The 25,767-nt window shown below is 45.3% G+C and overlaps 1 protein-coding gene across 4 annotated transcripts in view; it reads left to right on the forward strand.

Moving 5' to 3' along the window:
- Positions 1-2,938: 2,938 nt before the first annotated feature.
- The window catches only part of LOC117548295 (cytochrome P450 2K1-like), a 50,103-nt gene continuing 27,274 nt past the window's right edge, over positions 2,939-25,767 (forward strand). The window contains exons 1-4 of one of the 4 annotated variants that reach the window (XM_034219459.1): positions 11,101-11,590; positions 15,111-15,273; positions 15,454-15,603; positions 15,764-15,924. In XM_034219459.1, coding sequence (XP_034075350.1) covers positions 11,381-11,590; positions 15,111-15,273; positions 15,454-15,603; positions 15,764-15,924 — 684 coding nt within the window. In that variant the 5' untranslated portion in view covers positions 11,101-11,380. Of the gene's footprint in view, positions 3,091-11,100; positions 11,591-12,138; positions 12,191-15,110; positions 15,274-15,453; positions 15,604-15,763; positions 15,925-25,767 lie in introns of those variants that run through there. The other 3 variants (XM_034219460.1, XM_034219462.1, XM_034219461.1) reach the window with 3 other exon arrangements.

A 25,767-nucleotide genomic window follows, 5' to 3' on the forward strand; every position in this document is an offset into this window, starting at 1 on the left:
CAACTTCTACCTTGCATTGCCTTTTCCTCCCGTCGCCTCTTGCAGTCTTGCGACCTCTGTTGTTCAGACCTTGGTGAATGAAAGACAAACATTAAAAATATTAATTAAAAATGATATAGTCAGGTTACAGTGTAAGAAATAGTTTCAAGAATGCAAATGTAAATTGTAAAATTAAGAGCTGGGCAGGTGCTGCAGTGAGCAGGTGAGATGGTGGGGTGAGCTGGGCAGGTGCTGCAGTGAGCAGGTGAGCTGGGCAGGTGCTGCAGTGAGCTGGTGAGATGGTGGGGTGAGCTGGGCAGGTGCTGGAGTGAGCAGGTGAGATGGTAGAGGGAGCTGGGCAGGTGCTGCAGTGAGCAGGTGAGATGGTAGAGGGAGCTGGGCAGGTGCTGCAGTGAGCAGGTGAGATGGTGGGGGGAGCTGGGCAGGTGCTGCAGTGAGCAGGTGAGATGGTAGAGGGAGCTGGGCAGGTGCTGCAGTGAGCAGGTGAGACGGTGGGGGGAGCTGGGCAGGTGTTGCAGTGAGCAGGTGAGATGGTGGGGTGAGCTGGGCAGGTGCTGGAGTGAGATGGTGGGGTGAGCTAGGCAGGTGCTGGAGTGAGCAGGTGAGATGGTAGAGGGAGCTGGGCAGGTGCTGCAGTGAGCAGGTGAGATGGTGGGGTGAGCTGGGCAGGTGCTGGAGTGAGCAGGTGAGATGGTAGAGGGAGCTGGGCAGGTGCTGCAGTGAGCAGGTGAGAAGGTGGGGGGAGCTGGGCAGGTGTTGCAGTGAGCAGGTGAGATGGTGGGGTGAGCTGGGCAGGTGCTGGAGTGAGCAGGTGAGATGGTGGGGTGAGCTGGGCAGGTGCTGGAGTGAGAAGGTGAGATGGTGGGGGGAGCTGGGCAGGTGCTGCAGTGAGCAGGTGAGATGGTGGGGTGAGCTGGGCAGGTGCTGGAGTGAGCAGGTGAGATGGTGGGGTGAGCTGGGCAGGTGCTGGAGTGAGAAGGTGAGATGGTAGAGGGAGCTGGGCAGGTGCTGCAGTGAGCAGGTGAGATGGTGGGGTGAGCTGGGCAGGTGCTGTAAGTCGCCCTACAGTCACAGCGTTTGGCTCATGTGAATAGACATGCCGTAAAAACTGGCCCCTATTAATTATGGTCTGTGAGCAATAAAGACAATGAAAATGGCTTGCTGTTCTGCAGCTTAAGCCACACTTAACAATAGACCTATCGCTAAGCCACGCCCCCTTTGAAAACTCCGACAAACAAAGCCGACCGTGAATGACTCTTGACAATGGCCGCGGGGGGAGTTCAAGTTAAAATAACATTAAAATAGAAGCAAGAGCTAATAAAAGCAACAGCAGATGAAAGTTAACAGTTAAAAGGTAAAAAGGTAGCCATGTATTTCTTTATATAAAATATCTAATCTTGTTGCCTGTCGTGTGTAGTGGTGACTGTTGTGTAACCATTGAAATGATAATATGATGTTGAATGTTAGCAGTGGTGGTCACTACATTAAATCTATAACTATAACTGTCCTTGTTGGTCATCATTTTCACTGTTATGCACCTGGCTGACTGTAGCGTTACCTTTTTTTGGGTGAGGGTCTGTGTCTTTTCGGAGCAGCACACACGAGAGCCCGGATGGGATCTGATATTCCAGAGTTGGCTTCCCATCTCTGAAGTGCTTTGAGGTGAAAAGACAGTTAGCAAAAGTTAGCTAAAAACACCAGCTAACTAGCGAGGACGAAAAGTCAGACAGCAAACGTTGATGTTGATAACACTGTAGCTAGTTAGCTGGCTAACAAGTTGGCAGCTAACGTTAGCTAGCTGGGCTGGATATACGCTAGCTAGTTGGCAGTCAAAGTCAATCGTTAGCAAACTAATAGTTTGGTCTACGTTTCTAATACATACCGTCAAATATGATGTCTTTATGAATTGACCTTACCTTTGAGCAAACATAAGTGTCCTTGATAATTGTCTTCACATTCAGTTGTGTATGTGGTTGACGACACAGCATAATCCACCGCTTGCATTTGTCGAGTTTTCTTTTGGGCTTCGGAAAAGGTACGAAATATACTCCTCCATCCAGTCTTTCAGGGTACCTGGTGTCCGAAATTACAGGTACCCCACGCACAGCGTTTCACCATCAGATATTAGCTAGATAATAAACATAGAAACTGAACTCTTCACAGTGGTTTCGATCACAGACGTCTGGTTTTGGTTTGATGCGCCCCACAAACAGCTTTTCTGGTGATGTCCGAGTTTTCTGTCAGGAGGGATTTTCGCTGTGATATGATTGGACAAATTCTATTTGGGGCGTGGTTTAGCGATAGGTCTATTGTGAACTCTGAAAACAAGAAACAATAGTAAAGTCAATAAGCTTGAAGACATTAAGCTCTCATTGTAAATAATGTGAAAATACAGACAGCACTAAAAAGAGCAATTTATTATACCTCTGTGCCTCACAGAAGAATGGCTTTTGGCATGGTATTCCACCTGAAGCCTCTGACCCTGGTATTGGCAGAACGGGCAGTGATAACTACCAGAATTACAAATATACACTGTTGTGGAAATAATTATCATAAGACGCCAATTAGTAACATACAGGACAAACCTCGATGTCTGTTTACCTTCTTTAAGGACACAGGCGGCTTAGCCAATAATGTTATTGTTCCCATTCTGTGACCGGTCAATACTGGGATACAGATGGTCTGTGTTGTGGGTACACTGGGACACTTCCTTCTCTGTATTTGTGGACTCCAAGGTAAAATCTTCGAGGTCATAAGTGTCCGAGGCAAGTAGCTCTGTGTTCCCACACTATTTAGGCTATCTCCTCAAATATGTTGTTTACTCTCTGCGAAACCAGTTAGATGGGCTGGCAAGAGAGAGGCTCTCCAGAATTGACGTGGCAACTCTACCGTGGAGTCAGAACCTCTGACTCTTGGATTTGTGATGTGAATACTCTGGTACCAACTCCAAATAAATCACAGTGGTTTGACATCAAAGCTCCGACTCTTCCCGTGTCTCCTTCCTGAGTCGGTGACTCCACTGCATGCTACACAGAAGTTTCCTCTACAAATTGGCGTTGTCGGCAAGATACCACTATATCTTCAGAACTGGTAAGTGTAATTTCAAATCCACATTTGGACATTGCCTTACCAGAATCTGTGATTGACGGTATCCTAAAATTACCTGTGAAACTGATCGGCTGCGTTTCCTTTTGGTTAATGAACATTTGGGGATAGTTAAACCTAGGGAATCAGTGTCTGGGGACTCAGTCCTGGCTGGCTTCCTCTGTGTATGCTGATTAGGGACGGAAGTGCCATACAAGCATGCACAGCTCATGTTTAAAGAGACCTTAAAGAAAGGGCATCAGTGAGGTGGAGCTTCTGTGTGAATTGAAAGCAATGCAAAAGATTTGTACTGGACAAATCGCCGGATTTTGAGGGTCTTAGCGGCCGAACATAGCAGTTGAAAATAAGCAGCCAGAGATATTTACTGCTATCACCTCTCTGTAGAAACACGGCTCCAGCTGCAGCCTTGCGTGTGTGTGTGTAAAAAAACCTCACCGTGTGTGTGTGGGGCTGGAGCAGTGCAGGCTGAGAGGAAGAAAATCACAGTTATTGTCTAGGTTTTAACTCACGGCACCGCCGTCCTTCAAACGGGACGGTCTAAAAGCACTCGTTGTTTAGGACCGTTTTTCTCATGGTTAGACGGGCCAGCGCGAAGTGCGTGCATCACCCGATACGCTACGGCTCTCTGGAGCAGGTGGCGGTCAGGAGTGCATACATACAATTATAGGCTAATTGATCAGAGGTGTGTAGTGGCAAGCAAGCATAGGCAAACTGTGTTTCACCTTGAGGTGAACTCGATGGCGAGTAGATATAGGCTGGTCGTACGGACTACAGTCAACTGAGCTGTTGTTTGGAGAGAAAGGGCAGGGAAAAAGTCTGTGGGCTCCGATCGGGGGGGCACAGCGCCACTAGAAACAGATAGCCTAGTGGTTGTCACAAGAGGATAAGCTTAGTTATCGCTCTTGGACGGCTTTCAAGCACCGATAAATCACTTGTATACAAGGGTAGACGTGAGCAGACGTCCACCGGAGATAATTCCTCACCCCCTCTAAGATCTCTCTTAAAACCGGACTAATATTGAGTTGAAGAGCTTTGCTGTCGCCCTGGCGTTTATTAGTGAGCTCATGTTTGTTTGTCCAAATTGCAGTGTTGATCTTCAAATACTAACCACAAACATGGGTAATCATCTGTCCACACCTGAGCCGGTGGTTAAAACTAAAACTCAAACATACGATAAACAAACACCACACCTACCAAAATTCGCAACAGACAAACAGAACTACACACACATGTTTTCCTCAAATATGCCGTCTGGGATGGTCGGCAGAGCTGTAGGCTGGAATCATGTGATGCCTTTTACGGCATTGATGTGCGAATTTTCACAACAGAACAACCAGAGAGGGAGAATCCCGTTTGACTGGCCATACACAGGCACTTTTGATATGAGTGTGCTGCGACAGGCTTCTCAGATTATTGATGATGATCCTAACCCAGCTTGGGACAAAGGGTACATGAAAAAAAGCGTGAAAGCGTGGATGTCTGTGGGAAAAAGGAGTGAAAGTGAAGGTGGATGTGAATGGGGCTCTAGTGAACTCAGAAGACTGCTTGATAATGTTTCCAAATGTGTTGCAGGTTGTCACTTACTCAGTTTACAAACCGCTTTTGACGTCAGAGCAGATATCATGTCCAGAATAAAAGAGAGACATGGCAACGATGTAGCGGCCGTAGCTAAAGCTATAATGTCAGACTGGATTAGGCGCCAAGGAAAAGAGCCCCTCCCGTCCCAAGTGATTAGCATCTTGACAGACGCAGGGGTCCAACTAACACAGAGCATTATCAAGGAGCACACTGTAACTCTCTGCCCCAAAGTAATCCCCACCACAGAGACAAAATAAATAAATCATATTGCCAGAAACTCAGATAACGACTTGTTGGAGGCAGTTGCAGCTATATCATAAACATCAGACAGATAGAAGTGAAGAGGGAAAGGGAGCAAGAAATACATGACGCACACACAGAGCGAAACGCAGGTTTACAGGAAAGGGCAGATTACAGGGGCGGAGGTGAGGCTTCTGGTTATTCAGGTGGCCAGTCTTCAGCAGAGACAGGGACAGTTCCAGAGCAAAGCCCCCCTCCCCCTTCTTCTTCTTCTTCTCCTCCTCCCCCTCCTCCTTCTCCTCCCCCTCCTCCTCCGCTCAGTTTAGAGCACACACCGCGCCAATTCACAGCTAAGGAGATAGCGGCACTCAGGGGAAAAATGATCACAAGAAAGGCGTCACAGGCTGCGCAAGAGCAAGAGGTACATAATACAGCGCAGGAAGCACAACAAGCCGCAGCCGCCAGTGAAACACACAATGCCCCGAAAATCCTGATAGGAGAAGTCCCGGTATTTAAACCATGGACTCCCTCAGAGGTTATCGATGTCACAAGACACGCGCCCAACCCCACTAAAAGCCCAGATGAATATCTGTCATGGCTGACTAATGTGTGTATGGTCTATAACTGTTTGGTGCATGATGTTAAACAGCTGATCGTCCTCACATACAAAGCCGAATGGCCAACATGCAAAGATGAGTTTAAATTTCCAGTGTGCACAAACGCAGGAGATTGGCCTGTAACACAGTCCCTCACTCAGTGGCTAGAAACTGACGGAGCTAGGGCTATCAAAGCTTGTGCTAAAACTCACACTGACTTTTCCCAAGTGATGGCTTGCATCCAGAGCCCTACAGAAACAGTGCCAGACTTTATCCAGAGATTCATAACGGTGTGAGACAACAATGCAGGCATTAAAAGAGAGATCAATGATTTGTTTGCAGTACAGAGCTTATTGCATAACCTTATCCCGGAGACAGCTCAAGCTTACATGTTAGCCACCCCCGATTGGCAGATGAAAACCTGGAAAGTTACTATTGCCACCATGCGGGCCCTACACAGAAGCCAGATTTTTCTGATTCCCCGAACGGCACAGGTGCTGCAACAGGGAAGCACACAGGCTTATCAAGGTCAGAGTAACTACCAGCAGACTCAGGGACAAAACAGCACACCACAATATCAGAACCAAGGACAGTCACAAGGTTATCAAAACAAGAACAGGCAGCAGCAAAACAAAAACCAAAAAAAAACAATGCACTGCCACGTATGCGGCAGCACTGAGCACTGGGCAGGGAAATGTCCTAAGAGGTGGGGGGCACAGCAGCACACACACAATTTGCCTGCTCTGCCCCCACCCCTGCAGCCCACACTGCCGCCTCCCCCACCTATGTCCAGCAGCCACTTTCCACCCTATGACAGGCAGGCCCAGCAGGGGCAGTATGCAGCAGCACAGGGTGGCTATAATGAACAATAGGGAGGCCATGGAGGAATAGGGTCAATAACACAAAAAATCCACATTCAAGCAGCAACTATTCGCCTTTCCACTAACCCCCGCGAAGATCCAATGATGCCGGTTGAGGTTAATGGCACAACTGTTGACATTTTGGTTGACAGTGGTGCAACATTATCAGCTGTACGAACAAAAGAGAAGGTGTGTAAAGCAACTAACAGTTTTGTTACCACTGTAGGCGTTTCCGGCGTTCCAATAGCAGAGCCTATTTCAGAGAGAACTAATATTTCCGTTGATGGATCACAGGTGCAACACTCTTTCATTATCTCAGAGGGCAGCCCAATTAACCTGATGGGCAGAGACCTACTGTGTAAGCTACAAGCAACCTTTAAGGTACAAGGGCTTAATCTCGCTCATTGTTGACACAATAAATAAGGATTACCTACCAGACGGTTTCAAGCGAGTAATGGTCCTAAAAATTATATATGTGAAGAAGTACTTAAACCTAGTTTTTGAATACAGATTCCAATTAGCTCTAGTCCAGACTAATTGTTCAATTAACTATACGGGACCAACATGTTCACCTCAACCACACACACCATCTTTGTTGGTTGAAGCCTTAGTAACAGTGGTACCCTGGTTCGGGTCCCGAACAGTGGACTCGATTAAAGTTAAAATACATGATTGCTCGCTGCCATTACCCCTAGGTAAGTCCCCTACACGTGACTGTTCAGTTTATATTCCCCCAGTTGTGGTGCATGAGTGGAAGAATGTGTCTATCTGCTTTCAGAACGGAGGAGGGTTTCTACCCTCTCACGATGTGGGCCACAGCGACTGTAACACCGTAATAAAGGTCAAACTAACCAGTACTCCCCTCCCAGAGAGTTTACTTGGTCTGTGGAGATAGAGCCTACAGTTGCATGCCTTATGACACTTTTGATGGCACCTGTTATCTAGCCTATCTAATCCCTTTGATCCGTAAAGTAGAGATTGATGAGATTGCAGCAATACTCCCCTCCCTACACAGAAATCGTAGGACCATCACAACAGGTCAGCAGCTGGCTAGCGCTGTCCTGCCCTGGTACGGCATTTATGTTTCCCAGCAGGAAATCATAGCTCTCTCCAAAATAGTGGAAAACCACCTCAATGTATCCAACAGAGCCATGTTGGCTGAACACAAAGAACTGCAGGAAGTTAGAACAGTGGCATTACAGAATCGCATGGCACTGGATCTTCTGCTAGCAGCACAGGGGGGCACGTGCAAGGTGATTGGCTCTGAGTGTTGTTCTTTCATCTCTGATGCTACACCTGAGGTCATGGATATGGCTCATGATACTGCTAGGGGAATAAAAGAATTGCACGAAACTCATGGGTTTGCATTTGGGGATTTATCTGGAATATTTGGGTCATGGGGAGCGGGATTGGGTAAACTTGCCATTACCATTTCACTGTTTATTTTAGCTGTACTAATCCTGATAATGTGCCTAGTCACTGTTGTTAAACTAGTCATACAAAAGGTTGTCAAAACCGCCCTCCAGGCCCCACAGACACTGGTGGGGTACGACACCATTGATGACACCGTGATGATGTACGACGTCGAGCTTCCCGACCCGTGGGTCTCTACCGTGGCACCCGAACCATGGGTTCCCCCTTACAACGAATGGCCAATTAATTAAAACTGATTAAAGTTGATTTTTTTCCTTTTCAGGTTGTTACACTACACAATACATGTCTGACTTTTCCTTTTCAGATTTTGAATGTATTGATATTACTAAAATTAAGTGCCTGACTCTTAAGATAATACTAAAATTGAGGACACTGCAATTTTGCAGATCATAGATTGATCAAATCACCATTGTGAATTCTATACTCTAACTGTGAATTTTTAGCAGGGTCTCTTACGATCCTGAGTTTTATTATGCTTTTGACTAGTGATTGCCTTGAAGTAAATCTTTAAAGCGGCAAGCTGGTTTTGATTTTATAGTTTGATGAATGAAATTAACTAATGGTAAATGATAAAAGATATTAGTTTAAAACAAATATTTAGCCATTGTGCACCTGTGTTTTATGTGTGTTCATTATTATGCTTTTGACAAAAGATGATCAAACACTGATGAGAGATGATTTTTCCTATTATAATTGGCTGTATCAATCATTGTGATTGAATGTTTCAATCTTATTCCACTTTGTGATATAATTGATGTAAGGTGAGACCACACTCGAACCTGGAGACGCCTATTGAGTTAATTATTGTCCAAATTATTATTAGACTAATGTTTTTAGGTTATCATAAATGATAAAAAGAGAGGACTGTTGTGGAAATAATTATCATAAGACGCCAATTAGTAACATACAGGACAAACCTCGATGTCTGTTTACCTTCTTTAAGGACACAGGCGGCTTAGCCAATAATGTTATTGTTCCCATTCTGTGACCGGTCAATACTGGGATACAGATGGTCTGTGTTGTGGGTACACTGGGACACTTCCTTCTCTGTATTTGTGGACTCCAAGGTAAAATCTTCGAGGTCATAAGTGTCCGAGGCAAGTAGCTCTGTGTTCCCACACTGTTTAGGCTATCTCCTCAAATATGTTGTTTACTCTCTGCGAAACCAGTTAGATGGGCTGGCAAGAGAGAGGCTCTCCAGAATTGACGTGGCAACTCTACCGTGGAGTCAGAACCTCTGACTCTTGGATTTGTGATGTGAATACTCTGGTACCAACTCCAAATAAATCACAGTGGTTTGACATCAAAGCTCCGACTCTTCCCGTGTCTCCTTCCTGAGTCGGTGACTCCACTGCATGCTACACAGAAGTTTCCTCTACATACACTTTTGGGCTCCCATCATGGTGTAAGTGTGTGATGTGTTTCTGGTCAAAGAAAATAAACACAAACAAAATAGTTAGGCAATAGGCAGGAATAAAATAAGTTGCATATACATTTATTTTGTAAAAATCGAATTGAAATATAGTTTATGCATAGTTTTTTCAGGACTTTGCTTATACAGCAATCCTACTATTACATACAACCCGGTATCACGGCAAGACGTGAACATGTGACGAATTACCATGCTGGGAGACGTGAAGATGTCACGGTTTCGTCCCCTTCAAACGTGACAGCTACAAGGTATTGTTAACCCATGTTAACCAGTGGAGAAATAACCGGAAATACCAAGCAAATGCTACCCCGACGTAATGATTTATTTTTTAATAGTCACACTCGATTACAGCGATGTTCTTGTTGCCCCAGCTGGTCGACACCTCTTTTAGCATAAATAAAGGCTACATTAATGTATTAAATCGATGTTAATCCATGCGTGCGGATGTGGAATTAACGGACGTGACGTTGTGCGATTGAGTTGCCAAGCAACAGCTTCGGTTCATGTTAATTTACAAACTATTCAACTACAACCGTAGTTATATTTAAAAACATGTTAGAAGGCCTCACAAAATACTTTAATGCACATTCAAATGTAAATGTGAAGGAATGTGTGTATAACAAAATACATCGGTCATTAAACGAAACCGGAAACAGACGTAGGCAAGATCCTCAGCTCGATGATTGGATGGTTATCCGCAATGCATGCTGGGATTTGGTGTTTATGTGATGTGAAATCTGAAAACGTTTTTTAAAAATACAATAATACTTTATTCCGAGTGGGCTTGCTTTTCTCTTTGAAAGTCATCACATAACGGCATTGTAATACACGGTTCGGCTGCATTAAATATTACATATCTGCCGTAATTCTCTATTTATAGAGCCCTGATGAGAAGACTTCTAGACAAACAGGAGAACTGCCGCCAAAACTGAAGATGTGACGTGGATCATAAATATATAAGCAATTATATGGGTTGAGAAGGAGGGGCCGTTAGTCACGTGCCAGGAGGGGCTTAGGTTGAGAAGGAGGGGCCTAGGTTGAGAAGGAGGCGCCGTTAGTCACGTGCCTCAAAGGTTGAGAAGGAGGGGCTTGAGGTACTGCGCACTGCAGTGAGGGGCTTCTCACAACAAGAGCAAGGCTGCTACCAGAGCATCTTATCGTGTCAGTCACGTTCTTGCGAAACACATGAAGTCTTTCAAAGACGGCGAAGTTGTGAAAGAAGCATTCCTGGAGGCTGCCGACGCGCTTTTGGGGGACAGTCAAAATAACAGTAGCATTTCAACAGGTTTTTGATATAATAAAAACTCAAGTTAGATACCGTTATTAATCAGCTGTAAGTTTTAGTTTGTTTGAACTTATTCATTATAATTAATGTACAATGGTATAAGAATGCAAACATTCAGATCTGTTCTGTTTAAATTGATTATAGTCTATTATCAATTCAGGTTAAGAAACTAGTGTTGCTTGCATCCTATTTTAAAGGCATTTATTTGTATACTCTACTAAAATGCAACAAAAAAAAGGTTTGATTCTATTAATGTTGTCTTTTTTATTGCACTTTGGCAGCAGATTCCTGTGTAGCTTCAGATCTGAGTTGTCTTATTAGTAAGCCTCATTTATACTTTTGTAGCAACACTATTTTTATATAATGGCATATTCTTTTTTCCTGTGTCATATGTGGCAGCACTGTTCAATGTTTCTTGAAAACATTACCCACTGTAGTATGTGACGTGTGAATAAACTCCAACTCTGTATGAATTCTACTGCAGCAGAATGTTGCAGTCTGCACAGTGTTATATTTTCACCGCTCAGTGTTGTACACACACACAGTGTGTACACAAATGTATACATCACTTCAGGGGACATGACATTGACTTACATGCATTTCCTGGAGACTTATCCTAACCTTAAATCTTCAGCCTCCAAAACATTCATCTCCAATCAAAACAAGTCCTTCTGCTTTGACTGCCAGGATTGGATCTGTGCCACAAACACCGTCCTCGTGGGCGGGGACCAGCCCATAATGCTCCGTTACCTAAAGCTCAGTCACTCATTTCACATGATTTGTGCTTGCATGAGGAGCGTGAACACCACGGTGTTATCTGCAGGGCTAAGCACTGTCAACAGCAGAACAAATGTCTCTTTGGCACGATTTTGTTCTCATCTTTTTCTCTAATCCCACCACTTTGTTGGGGTTGGTGGCTCTCCTGCTCATTCTCTATCTTGTATCCAGTAGTTTAATCACCAAGGAAATAGGGAAGGAGCCCCCAGGACCGAGGCCTCTTCCCCTGCTTGGTAACCTGTTGCAGCTTGATCTCAAGAGACCCTACAAAACCCTCTATGAGGTGAGCTATCCTAAAGCAAATCCATGTTGATACAGTTGTTGTTGTTAGAGCTATATATCTCTTTATATTATGTAATACTTAAACATTTATTTTCTTGCTGTTTATAGTGTTTATTGTAAATGTAGCCTATTATTGTCGTAAGTTAAAGTAGTTTCTATGCTTATTTTGAAGGCATGTTTGTATATATTGGAGACAGGTGGTGGTGGTGGGAGCCAGAGCACTAGTAGGCAAACTGTTTTTTACCAGGGTTTTCCAGCCACAATAAAGGAAAGGCTTAAAGGAATGCTCCACTCATTAGATAATTAATCAAAACTTCAGTATTTAGTGAAACATTATGTTTAAACCATACCCTGAAGAAATCAGCGATATTCCCCGGTAAATAATGATTTTATAGCTCTTTTTTTATCAAAACCTGTATATTCCGTCAGGCCGTTGCCATTTTGCCCATTTTCAGTAGTCACGTGATGGTCGTGACGTCATCCATGCGTTCACTTTGTAAACACACGAAAACTTGGCGGAGTATTTGAGTTCGGACTCGTCAGCCGAGGAAGAAGTTTTGAGCAATATGAAGAGATTGGATGGGGGAATTCAGCCATACAGGTTCGAGCCTACTTAGTAGATACAATGCTTTTGATTACTAGATATGTATGCATGTGGTACCACCCTTGCTAGCGATTCCCGCTCTAGTTTAGCATACTCAGCCTCGTTGTCCCTGGCCCTAGAACCACGATTTTATGGGGCCGGAAAAACTGGGGGAAAATACCCACTAGCCGGTACTACGCTATATGGAAAGGCCACCAAAAACTGGCCTGGCCTGGACGATAAAGGACGTTTAAACGGGGCTACCCGCTGCAATGGAAATGCACTATAACATACCTTATTCTTACTCCGAGCACTACTTCTGGTCCTCCGTCGCTTCACACTTGCAGAGGGCGATTTCTCAACTGGCCGAACTTGTGTCCTGGTCGGTGATGACACCAGAAAGACCGATGGTACTGCATCTCCATTAAGTAATGGTTGTTCAATAAATCCCATGTTATATTTTATCATACTCTCAGAGTAGTCGTCCGGAAACTTGAAATGTTCGCTGCATACATGCGCCTGTGGATCTTTCGGTTCGGGCCGGTGTTCCGGATTAACTGGTTCCCCGATCAACTGGTTGACAGATGTGGAGGCGTGGCCTTCGACTGAAATACACATTTCGATCGCTTCTTCTGTCGTTTACATAAATCGTTTGGTATATTTGGCTCCATAGGAACACTTTGATGCACATTCAGTACCAGTGTGTGAGGTTGTGGTTACGATGGCGATATCCGGACGCGAACAGCGAGGACTACAAAAAGAAAAACGAGTTGACTGGGGATGTCTGTTCAAAACATTGCGAGCTCCAATACATCATTTAAACCAGCTATTGTTGCCAGACTTATTACTGAATATCGGTCTTAATGTGATACCAAGTCCATCTGAGACCTGTGTACACCTTCAGACAGCCTCCAAGTGAAGCACATGTTCTTTACTCACAGTTTGAAAGCAGCGTGGAGAAGTCTTCAGCTGTGATCCGCTCGAATAAATCCTTAAAACCAGCTATTGTTGCCCGACTTATCACTGAATATCGTTCCTAATGTGATACCAAGTCCATCTGAGACATGTGTACACCTTCAGACAGCCTCCCAGTGAAGCGTACGTTGTTTACTCAGAGTTTGAAAGCAGCGTGGAGAAGTTTTCAGCTGTGTTAAACTGTGATTCGCCCATGGGGAAATGGGATCCGCCCAGATTAAACTGTGTTACGACTTTTGTGGCTATCTACCAGCGATCATGTTTAATATGAAAGACACACACATATACATCCCTTATAAAAACGGCATTCTGCAGCACTCATCCAGATAACATGCTGTTAACTCGTTTTGCAAAGATAGCAGCAGAAATGTCATTGCTGCATGTGCAGGGATATTAGACTTTAAAATGCTGATGGGTCATTAATGTTGGTCTCGGCAAATAATATTAGGAATCCTCTATTCAAACCACATAATATTCAGTGTCCATCGACATGAAAATAACAAAAAAGTTCATGCTGGACTCAAACCCGAGTTCCAACAGCAAAAGTCACTCCAGCCCTGCGCGTTATGAGTGCACCACAGATCAACACGACGTATCGAACCACCACACTATAATATTTTAGATTCACTGGGAGGCTGTCTGAAGGTGTACACATGTCTCAGATGGACTTGGTATTACATTAGGAACGATATTCAGTGATAAGTCGGGCAACAATAGCTGGTTTTAAGGATTTATTCGAGCGGATCACAGCTTAACACAGTTGAAGACTTCTCCACGCTGCTTTCAAACTGTGAGTAAAGAACGTGTGCTTCACTTGGAGGCTGTCTGAAGGTGTACACAGGTCTCAGATGGACTTGGTATCACATTAAGACCGATATTCAGTAATAAGTCTGGCAACAATAGCTGGATTAAATGATTTATTGGAGCTCGCAATGTTTTGAACAGACATCCCCAGTCAACTCGTTTTTCTTTTTGTAGTCTTTGCTGTTCGCGTCCGGATATCGCCATCATAACCACAACCTCACACACTGGTACTGAATGTGCATCAAAGTGTTCCTATCCAGCCAAATATACCAAAAGATTTATGTAAACGACAGAAGAAGCGATCGAAATGTGTATTTCAGTCGAAGGCCACGCCTCCACATCTGTCAACCAGTTGATCGGGGAACCAGTTAATCCGGAACACCGGCCACATTTCGCTAGCCACTGCCTCCGAACGTACGTTCCTACGCTTACCTTTTGGCAACAGATGGAACCGAGCATTCCGTGGATTGTTCCTATCAGAATTGTGGCAATGTTTCGCGATACAATTAGGCATATTTGAAGAGAGTAACTACAGTAAATAACATGAACATCAACGTGTCCTCGAAACCAAACGCATGGATTACGTCACGTCCGGTAAAATGGCGCCGCCCACAGTGTTGATGTTATTTCGGTAATTAATCAGTTTAAAATCACTGATAATGTCATCGGATTAAAAAAAAAAGAAAAGAAAGACTGGCAGAGACTGGTCTGTTTTATCGGATGATAATTATTTAAAAATGAGTGTCATGAGCATACCATTCCTTTAAGGAACAAACCATAGGAAACCTGTTGAATGATATTGGATCATAATAAAATGCACAAACGGATACTGATTGATTGATTGATTGAAAAGTTTATTAACAGCTTGTATATTGGGTACAGTACAGTACAGCTCAAAACATACAATTGTTAAGGGGATGCAGACCAGAGAAAGACTTTCGTCTTGTTTACATCAGGGTCCCCCATACTCTTGTCTAGACCTGGGTCATTGCCCTGCGTAAGTTCCGCTAACTAGTGCCTCAGCGGCAGTGTTATTTTAAGTGAATTGTCAGTTTTATTTCTATATGATTTTGGCCGCTACAGTTGTAATGATTCACTTGCAGGTCATGCAAACATTTTTTTACTGACGCCATCTCAATTTTTTTACATCTTTTAACAGCTTTCAAAGAAATATGGGTCTGTGTTTACGGTATACTTTGGAACCAATAAAGTGGTGGTGCTGGCTGGATACAAGTCAGTAAAGGATGCTCTGGTCAGCAATGCAGAAGAGTTTGGTGAAAGAGAAATCTCCCCTATTTTTTATGACATGAATGAAGGTCACGGTAGGATTTACCTTTACATAATCTTTAATATACAGTATCTTTCAAACAATAGAAAAAACATTGTAGTGATAATACCTACCATTTATTTGTTGTGAGTCAAATCACACTTGAATATTGTGTTGAATAGTACAGACATGACTACTACAGATTTATATTTAACATGCATGTCATGTTTAAAAGGAATCCTGTTTGCAAATGGAGAATCATGGAAAGAGCTGAGACGTTTTGCCCTCGGCACCCTGAGAGACTTTGGCATGGGCAACAGAATAGCGGAGCAAAAAATCCTAGAGGAATGCCACCATCTGACCCAAATGTTTGAAGATCATAAAGGTATGGAGTAAAAAGCATTTTTGTATTCATCACCCATGTTTTACAGTTTTGTTGTAGCAAAGGCAAATCATGGTGAGGTTCATTTTAATATTAAAAGGCTGCCCTCTTTGTTTTGTTCTGAAATCCTAATAATATCAGTATTCTCAATGCCATTTTACAGGGAAACCATTTGATACAACGCGCCCGTTGAATCATGCAACATCCAATATCATCTCCTCTATCGTGTATGGAAGCAGATTCGAATACAATGACCCCAGATTCAAGGAAATGGTCAGAAGAGCCAACCAGTCCATATGCATTGTTGGATCTGCACAAATCCAGGTAGGCCTCATACTGCTTCGGTTGAAAAATACATGATTTAGGGACAACATGAAAGCTTTTGTTGAATATTTTTGCAAATGGTCAACACCATGAGCTTTTAGCAGAAAGTCCAATAGAAGGTTTAGTACTGTCTTCAGGTCTTTTATACAGATTTGGGCTGGTTGGTGTAAGAAATGTGTGTGTTCTATTTCGTATGGCTTCGCCCTCTAAGGCTATTGCTATTGGGTAATCCCCCTGCGCACCCGCGCAGCACTGAAACACTTGTAGTCCACGCCCACCCGCAAGGTGGGGCCCCACCCTCGGGCTCCCTTCCGGTATAATAGGAAGGAGGCCCGACAATCTGCTCCCCTCTTTTCTTCAGCACACCGTTACTGAAGCACAAGAGACACTTCAATTGCAGAATAAACATGAGTAACAATTGTGTGAGAGATTGTCCCTCATGTGGCTCTGGGTTCATAATGAGTTATGACCAGCACAGATAAAAGCAGTAGAATAGAATAGTTTATGTCATTATACATGTACAATGAGATAAATGCTTCTCCCTTTCAAGGGTGCCATCAAAACTAAAACAAAACATCACAACATAAGACAACAAAATACACGCAGCATACATACTTACAAATAAGGGATAAAGGAATAAAGAATAAAGTGCAGTAATTATTTCCAGGAGTATAAAAATAAAATCTGTAATATAATAAATAATAATAATAGTGTGTATTTATAATAATAATAATAATAATAGTAATGATATATATGTATATGTACAGAGTCACATTGATTCACATGTCAGGTGTTAAGAGCAATGATGGCACTTGGGAAAAAACTGTCTTTGAGTCTGTTTGTTTTGGATGTGATACACCTGTAGGGCCTGCCGGAGGGCAGCAGGTTGAACAGGTGAAAGCCGGGGTGTGAGCTGTCCTTGATAATGTTTTTGGCTCTACTGAGACAGCGGGAGGTGTAAATGTCCATCAGGGAGGGGAGAGGGCAGCCGATGATCCTCTGTGCTGCTTTTACGACTCTCTGGAGCCTCATCCTGTCGGCCTCAGTACAGCTGGCGTACCACACTGTGATGCAGTATGTCAATAGGCTCTCGATGGTAGAGCGGTAGAAGGTCACCAGCAGCTTAGTGGCCAAGTTGTTCTTCCTGAGCACCCTCAGGAAGTGCAGACGCTGCTGGGCCTTCTTGATGACAGCTGTGGTGTTGTCCTTCCAGGCAAGGTTGTTGGTGATGAGGACGCCGAGGAACTCGAAGGTGTGGACCCTCTCCACACACTCGCCGTTAATGTCGAGGGGAGCGAGGTCGGTAGTATTCCTCCTGAAGTCTACGATGATTTATTTGGTTTTTGTGGGGTTCAGTGCCAGGTTGTTCACTGAACACTACGCTGAGAGCTTCAGTACCTCACTCCTGTAGGCCGACTCGTCTCCTCCTGAGATGAGCCCCACCACAGTGGTGTCGTCAGCAAACTTGACGATGATGTTCTCTGGGTGGGCTGGACTGCAGTCGTGGGTGTAGAGCAAGTACAGGAGAGGGCTCAGCACACAGCTCTGAGGAGAGCCGGTGCTGAGAGTGCGGGTGGAGGAGTGATGGGGGCAAAGTCTCACACACTGGGGGCGGTTAGTGAGGAAATCTTTGATCCAGGAACAGGTGGGTGGGGGAAAGCCTAGGTTTGACAGTTTGCAAACTAGAATGTCCGGGATGATTGTGTTGAACGCTGAGTCAATGAAGAGCAATCTGACATAGCTCCCACGATGCTCCAGGTGGCTCAGTGCACAGTGGAGAGCTATGGCTATGGCGTCTTCAGTGGATCTATTTGCTCTGTAGGCAAACTGGTGTGGGTCGAGGGTGGGGGGAAGGCAGGCCTTTATGTGATGTAACACCAGCCTCTCAAAACACTTCATGATCACAGTGTGAGTGCAATGGGGTGGTAGTCATTAAGGCTGTCTGTGGTTGCTTTCTTAGGAACAGGAATGATAGTGGCAGTTTTAAGGCAAGGTGGGATAACAGCGAGTTTCAGGGAGAGATTAAAAATGCTGGTGAAGACCTGTGAGAGCTGGTTGGCACATGCTCTGAGCACCTTCCCAGGTACTCCATCTGGACCAGCAGCCTTCCTGGGGTTCACTGCTTTGAGCACCTGTCTCACATCATGCTCCTCCACAGTAAGTGGGGGGGTACTGGAGGCGGTTGGGGGCTGGGGTGGAGTTGCTGATTGCTGCTGTGGTGTCTCGAAGCGAGCAAAGAAGCAGTTCAGTTCCTCTGCTAGCGACACGCTTGAGTCCCCAGTTGCCGTGTCACACCCCCTGTAGTTGGTAATGTTCTTAATGCCCTGCCACACCTGCATAGGGTTGTTGCTTGTGAGGTGGTCCTCAATCCTTGTTTTGTAGTCTGTCTTGGCTTTTGTGATTCCTCTCCTCAGGTCGGCTCGAGCAGCACTGTAGAGAGCTCTGTCCCCTGACCTGAAGGACGAGTCACGGGCCTTGAGCAGCATGTGGATCCGGCCAGTCATCCAGGGTATCTGGTTTGGGAAAACCCTGATGCTTTTTACCATAGTGACGTTGTCGATACAGTATTTAATGTAGGACAGTACCGTCTCTGTGTATGCTGCCAGATCCTGGTGTTGGTGTTCAAATACATCCCACTGGGTGTGTTCAAAGCAGTCCTGAAGCTGAGCAAGTGCATCCTCAGGCCAGGTTGTAACATACTTTCTAGTTGGACATGTTCTCCGTCTAAGGGGGGTGTATGCAGGGGTCAGTAGCAGGGAGATATGATCTGACAGGCCTAGGTGGGGGAGAGGTATGGCTCTGTATGCGTGCTTGATGTTGGAGTACACATGATCAAGAGTGTTTTTCCCTCTGGTCGGACACTTGACATGCTGGTAGAATTTAGGCAGGACAGATTTTAGGTTGGCCTTATTGAAATCTCCTGCAACAATGTGAACGCCATTGGGGTGAGCTTGCTGTTGGTGGTTGATGGTGTTTAGCAGGAGGGAGAGTGCAGTGTTGACGTTAGCTTGTGGTGGTATATACACAGCCGTGAAAATCACTACAGTTAGCTCTCTAGGTAGAAAGAACGGGCGGCATTTAACCAACATGAACTCCAGGTCAGGAGAGCAGTGATGGTCAATGATGATGCCGTTATTACACCCCTAGCTCAGGAGAGGTGTGCTCCGGACGACATAACCAGAGTTTTTTCGCGGGTGCAGATGGTCAGGAGTGACCCGATCTGGCCACGCTTCCCGGCCATCAGGAGGTTCCAGGAGGGGGCGGCGGCGAACCCGAGGACCCTGAAGGCTCCGGTGGCCACATTTGTTCCCCTCACCAAGGTGGAGGGGTTCACAGATGCTGGTTTCCCAACCACCCCTTATTTGGAGCCGAGCCTGACTGTGTTTTTTGGGGTAAGACAGGCCAACATAATCGCCGGACGGCGCCCTACGTTGAGCTCCCCCAGCGACCAGTAGGCTATGTGCACCAGTGTGCCTTTCAGGCGGCAGCGAATAACATCGCGCTGCTCTCCAACTCGGTGGTGACACTGGTAGAACGGTCCATTCAAAAACCTTTTTGAATGCTTGTTTTCTGAATGGAGATTGGGTCGACCAGGCTAATCTAACGTTGTATATGCTCACTCCACACTCATAACAACGACCTACAGACATGAATAAACCAGCGACTGTATTCGCCATGACACAGACAGTGCCGAGCCGTGCGGGGCCCGTTTTTGGTTGCGTTTCCACTTGGCCTAGTACCGGCTAGCGGGTCCTAATTCACAGTTTTTCTGGCCCCATAAAATCGTGGTTCTAGGGCCAGGAACAACCAGGCTGAGTCGGGCTGAGTATGCTAAACTAGAGAGAGAATCGCTGGCAAGGGGGCTACAACTACAACAAGATGAACATATTTTACCGTGATTTAATTGTAATACACGTTTCAAAATGATGCCGAATTAACAACATACTGATACCGGTTAGTAAAAACCATTAATTAATGCTTTGACAAGTCTGCAAACCCTTTTAAAATGCGTGTTTTCTAAATGGAGCTTGGCTAAGCTAATGTTATATATGCTCCGACCGTCCACACTCACAACAACGGCCTATACAGCATAAATAAACCAGCGACTGTATTCTCCATGACACAGACAGTCTGTGGTTTGTACTTGTTTAACTTTTGTCTAGTTTCTGAACAGATCGTATCTGTCCCCGGCTGTTTGAAGAGCAAGCATGGGAAACAAAAGACAGCATTTACCTGTTTGCATCCAGCTAGCCATGCCTTTCTGGTGTACCAGCTACGTGAGAAGCCTCGTTGATACGTTTTGTCTTTTTCCCGAGCTTGCTGCGATATATACATTACATTACATTGCATTTAGCTGACGCTTTTATCCAAAGCGACTTACAATAAGTACATTCGACCAGGAAGACACAACCTTGAAGAAAACAGAATCATATAAGTACATCAGGTTTCATAGAGCCAAACATTTCAAGTGCTACTCAACTGGCTTTAGGTAAGCCAGTCCTTTATTAGTATAAAAGTGCTTCGTTAATAGTTCTATCGCTCGAAGTGGAGTCGAAAGAGATGAGTTTTCAGTTTGCGCCGGAAGATGTGCAAGCTATCTGCCGTCCTGATGTCAATGGGGAGCTCATTCCACCATCTTGGAGCCAGGACAGCAAACCCACGTGTTTTCGCCGATGGGAACTTGGGTCCCCCTCGCAGCGAGGGCGCAACGAGTCGTTTGGCTGATGCAGAGCGTAGTGCACGCGCTGGGGTGTACGGTTTAACCATGTCCTGGATGTAGGAAGGGCCAGATCCATTCGCAGCATGGTAAGCAAGTACCAGTGTCTTGAAGTGGATTCTAGCAGTTACCGGAAGCCAGTGAAGGGAGCGGAGGAGCGGAGTGGTGTGGGAAAATTTAGGAAGGTTGAAGACCAGACGAGCCGCTGCATTCTGGATGAGCTGCAGAGGTCGGATGGCACATGCAGGTAGACCAGCCAGGAGGGAGTTGCAGTAGTCTAGGCGTGAGATGACGAGAGCCTGGACCAGAACCTGAGTCGCTTTCTGAGTCAGCTGGGGACGTATCTTCCTGATGTTGTAAAGCGTGTATCTGCAGCAACGGGTTGTAGCAGCGATGTTTGCAGTGAAGGACAGGTTGTTATCTAGGGTCACACCCAGATTCCTTGCAGTCTGAGTCGGGGAAACAACTGAGGTGCCGATGTTGATTGTTAGGTCAAGAGTGGGACAATCTTTTCCCCGGAGAAAGAGCAGCTCAGTCTTGTCAAGGTTGAGCTTGAGGTGGTGAGCAGACATCCACTGAGAGATGTCAGCTAGACAAGCAGAGATGCGTGCAACGACCTGGGTCTCTGAGCGGGGAACTGACAGAATTAATTGGGTGTCGTCAGCGTAGCAGTGGTAAGAAAAACCATGCGGGCTAATGACTGATCCGAGCGAGTTTGTGTACAGGGAGAAGAGGAGGGGACCAAGAACAGAGCCCTGAGGGACCCCCGTAGTTAATTGACAAGGGTCGGACTCAGACCCTCTCCAAGTCACCCTGTAGGTACGGTCTTTCAGGTATGAGGTGAGGAGGGAAAGTGCAGAGCCTGAAACTCCAAGTTTTTGGAGAGTGCGAAGGAGGATCTGATGATTCACCGTGTCGAATGCAGCAGACAGGTCCAATAGGATGATGACAGAGGAGAGGGATGCAGTTTTGGCAGTGTGCAGTTCCTCCGTGACAGCAATGAGAGCAGTTTCTGTGGAGTGACCTGCCTTGAAACCAGACTGGTGCGGATCCAGAAGGTTGTTCTGATTGAGATAACAGGAAAGACAGCGCGTTCAAGTGATTTAGACAGGAACGGGAGGAGAGAGACAGGCCTGTAGTTTATAACATCAGACGGGTTGAGAGTGGGTTTCTTTAGGAGAGGGTTTACTCTTGCCTCCTTGAGACTGTTTGGAAAGTGACCAGAAGTTAGAGAAGTGTTGATGAAATGGGTGAGAAACGGTAGAATATCAGGAGCGATAGTCTGAAGGAGGTTTGAAGGGATAGGGTCCAGAGGACAGGTGGTAGGGCGGGCAGAGGTAATGAGGGTAAGAACCTCACTTGGAGAGAGAGGGGAAAAGGAGGTAAGTGTGTTGGTGGAAGGAGGGTCTGGTGACCCAGCGGTGAGTAAAGATGAGTCAGAAAAAGAAGAGCGAATATCATCAACCTTTTTTTCAAAGTGGGTAACAAAGTCGCTTGACAGAAGTGAGGAGGGGGGAGGAGCTTTTGGAGGGTCCAAGAGGGTGGAGAAGATGGAAAATAGTTTTTTAGGATTGGAATAGGAAGATTGGATCTTATCTTGAAAGAAAGTGCTTTTTGCCTGAGAGATCGAAGCAGAGGAGAGGAGAGCCTGATAGGTTAGGAGGTCGTCACGGTGTTTGGATTTCCACCATTTCCGCTCTGCTGCCCTAAGGACGGTTCTATTAGCACGCAGTGCATCATTTAGCCAGGGAGCAGGAGGGGACTGACGAGCCTGCCGAGATGTGAGAGGACAGAGCGAGTCCAGAGTGGATGAGAGAGTAGAGAGGAGAGTTTCTGCAGCAGAGTTTGGAGGCAGGAGATGGAACGAATCAGAGGAAGGGAGGGCTGAGAGCACCGACGAGTCAAAGCTAGAGGGGGAGAGGGAGCGAAGGTTACGGCGGACAAGTGCAGGATGAGAAGAGATTAGTTTGTTATGTTTGGAAAGGGATAGAGAGAATGAAATGAAGAAGTGATCGGATGTGTGGAGCGGGTTTACAGAGAGGTTAGAAGTAGCGCAGTTCCTTGAGAATATGAGATCAAGGACATTGCCAGCTTTATGAGTCGGTGGGGACGGAGACAGTGAGAAAGCAAAGGCGGTTAACAGAGATGTTAGTTCGTCTATCTTCCCCGTCTGGAGGTTGAAGTCTCCGAGAAGTACAGCGGGAGGGCCAGTTTCAGGGATGAGTGAGAGGAGATTATCTAATTCCTCCAAGAAGTCCCCCAAGGCGCCTGGTGGACGGTAGAGAACAACAATGGTTAACTGTATAGGATGGGTTACTGTGACGGCATGGAATTCAAAGGTGGAAGGAGTGAAGTTAGGTAGCTTGAAGAGGGAAAAGCTCCATTTGGGAGAGAGCAGGAGACCAGTGCCACCTCCTCTGCCAGTGGGTCTGGGTGTATGGGAGAAGGAATATGCAGTGGAGAGAGCTGCTGGGGTGGATGTGTTGGATGGAGTAATCCAGGTCTCAGTGAGAGCAAGGAAATCCAGAGACTGCAGGGAGGCGTAGCCAGAGATGAAGTCAGCCTTAGGAACAGCTGACTGGCAATTCCACAGGCCACCAGAAACTAGATGTTGGATCTCAGTGGAGCACGTGGGATAGACGAGAGCAGGCCGGTTATATCGATTAGGAGATACACGGGGCCAGTGATAATTGCGAGAAGACACATGAACAGGAATAGAGAAAATACACATGATTATAGCATGAGGGGCTAGAAAACTAAAGAAAAGATAAATAAGACACCAGCTCAATCAGAGTAGGATTTGCCTCCTCTTTGCCTCCCTCGTGACTCCCGCAGGACTCCAATGTCTTTGTCAGTCTTACTCCCGCAGGACTCCAATGTCTTTGTCAGTCTTCGGCTGTCTGACACTGAAACTGACGCTCCAGGAAAGAGCTACCCGAAATGGACGCCTGATTGCTCAGTTCTCACAGCTGTAGGGCCACGGCCCTCTAATTAGTTAACTATCTACAGCTGATGGGCGACAATAGACTGGCCGTGCCTATATTAATGCAGGCTTGAGTGCTGAGACCTGTAAAGCAGGTTTCGCCTGAGCAGATCTGAGATTTAAAATCTCTCAAACGCGATTTAGCCGTTTACGCTACAATAACAATTTATACAGAGTCGAATAAATGAAACAGAGAAGTCTAATTAAACAAGAATATAACTTACAGTGGTTGCTGCGTCAATAGGTAATGTCGTCACCAGGTCCAGATGCACACTGAGTTCATCAGATTTTAAATGCGGTATTTAAATGCTTTTTAAGGTACAAAATGACTGAGTCACGCGGTTGTACTTCACGCTATCAATAGACTGGCCGTGCCTATATTAATGCAGGCTTGAGTGCTGAGACCTGTAAAGCAGGTTTCGCCTGAGCAGATCTGAGATTTAAAATCTCTCAAACGCGATTTAGCCGTTTACGCTACAATAACAATTTATACAGAGTCGAATAAATGAAACAGAGAAGTCTAATTAAACAAGAATATAACTTACAGTGGTTGCTGCGTCAATAGGTAATGTCGTCACCGGGTCCAGATGCACACTGAGTTCATTAGATTTTAAATGCGGTATTTAAATGCTTTTTAAGGTACAAAATGACTGAGTCACGCGGTTGTACTTCACGCTATCAATAGACTGGCCGTGCCTATATTAATGCAGGCTTGAGTGCTGAGACCTGTAAAGCAGGTTTCGCCTGAGCAGATCTGAGATTTAAAATCTCTCAAACGCGATTTAGCCGTTTACGCTACAATAACAATATAACAATATACAAATCGGGTTGGTCCGGTCCAAGGTCTTTAAGCAACAGTTTATCTCCCAAACTTCTCCTTTCGAAAGGATTGGAGATTAGCTCTTGAACGGAATTGGGCGGGGACCGAGGTCCGGCGACTCCACCTGCACACAAAGCCATTCTCATCCAACTACTGCGTCACCTTGGTCACTCACAAGTCTAAAAAACAACTCACGTCAACGCACGTAAGCAACGTGGGCGCCAACGTGAGCGCCCTCGTGACCAAAATATTTGACGCCGCTGATTGGCTAAAATTATGTTTCGGCGGCACAGTTTACTATTGAGACTTTTGCAAAGTGCTGGTTGCTGCTGTTTGGCTCGGGAGCTCCTTGCACGGCGCCCGGTAATGATAAACTAATGCCACGGGCAAGGCCAGGCAGGAAACATGTGACTTATCAGTAACTTTAGACATCGTAACACAATTTTAAACGAGATTTTATTGTAGATTATACATTTTAATGATGCCAATTGTATGATATTTACCTTGTTCATTAAAAATAAAAATAATAATTTTTTTTTTAAATATTTTTTTTTATATTTTGTTTTGTATGTGGGAATAGGTGGGGCGGCGCCCCTAGCGCCCCTATGGGCCGGCCGCCACTGCTGCTAGATGAGGGCAGTGGGGGCTCTTCTTGGAGTCTGTTTTAAAAAAAATAAAAATAAAAGTTCATTAGTGAACTTTGAGCCATCATTTATTTTGCAGGCAGCTCTCTGCCTCTCTCAGGTTATTATGGCGCGCGCCGGAACCAACAATCAGTTTTTACCGTAAATGAGTTTGGTTCAGAGGACAAAGCACATACAACATTAATTAAACTCGATATTTGTTCACTTGAATTTCACTTTGAATAATTGGATATTCTCAATGGGTGAATACATTTTTTTTTAATAATAATAATAAAATAATTAAACAAATAAAATAAAATCTTTTTTTTTTTTTTTTATTACACCGAAGCTTTCTCAGGGTGGGCCAATTAGTAAACTGGGTGGGCCTGGGCCACTGCCCCCCACAGTTCAATGGGATACAGGAAACACTCCTGTCCTCCCAGAAGCTATGTCTAGCGCTCCAATCCGAGCTGCTGGAACTCCTGTTGAAAGAGGATATTTCCAGGGTTCCTCAAAGGGAGGAAAATCAGGGATTTTCACTCCCGTTATTTTTCTAATCCCGAAAAAGACTGGGGGAATGAGACATCCTCGATCTGTCAGTATTCCACATGCTGACGATCAAACAGGTGCTGGAATGTGTTCACCAGGACGACTGGTTCACTTCTACCTGAAGGATGCATACTTCCACGTACCCATCATC

The sequence above is a fragment of the Gymnodraco acuticeps genome, unplaced genomic scaffold (genome assembly GCF_902827175.1).
Source record: "Gymnodraco acuticeps unplaced genomic scaffold, fGymAcu1.1, whole genome shotgun sequence".
In the NCBI taxonomy this organism is placed as follows: domain Eukaryota; kingdom Metazoa; phylum Chordata; class Actinopteri; order Perciformes; family Bathydraconidae; genus Gymnodraco; species Gymnodraco acuticeps.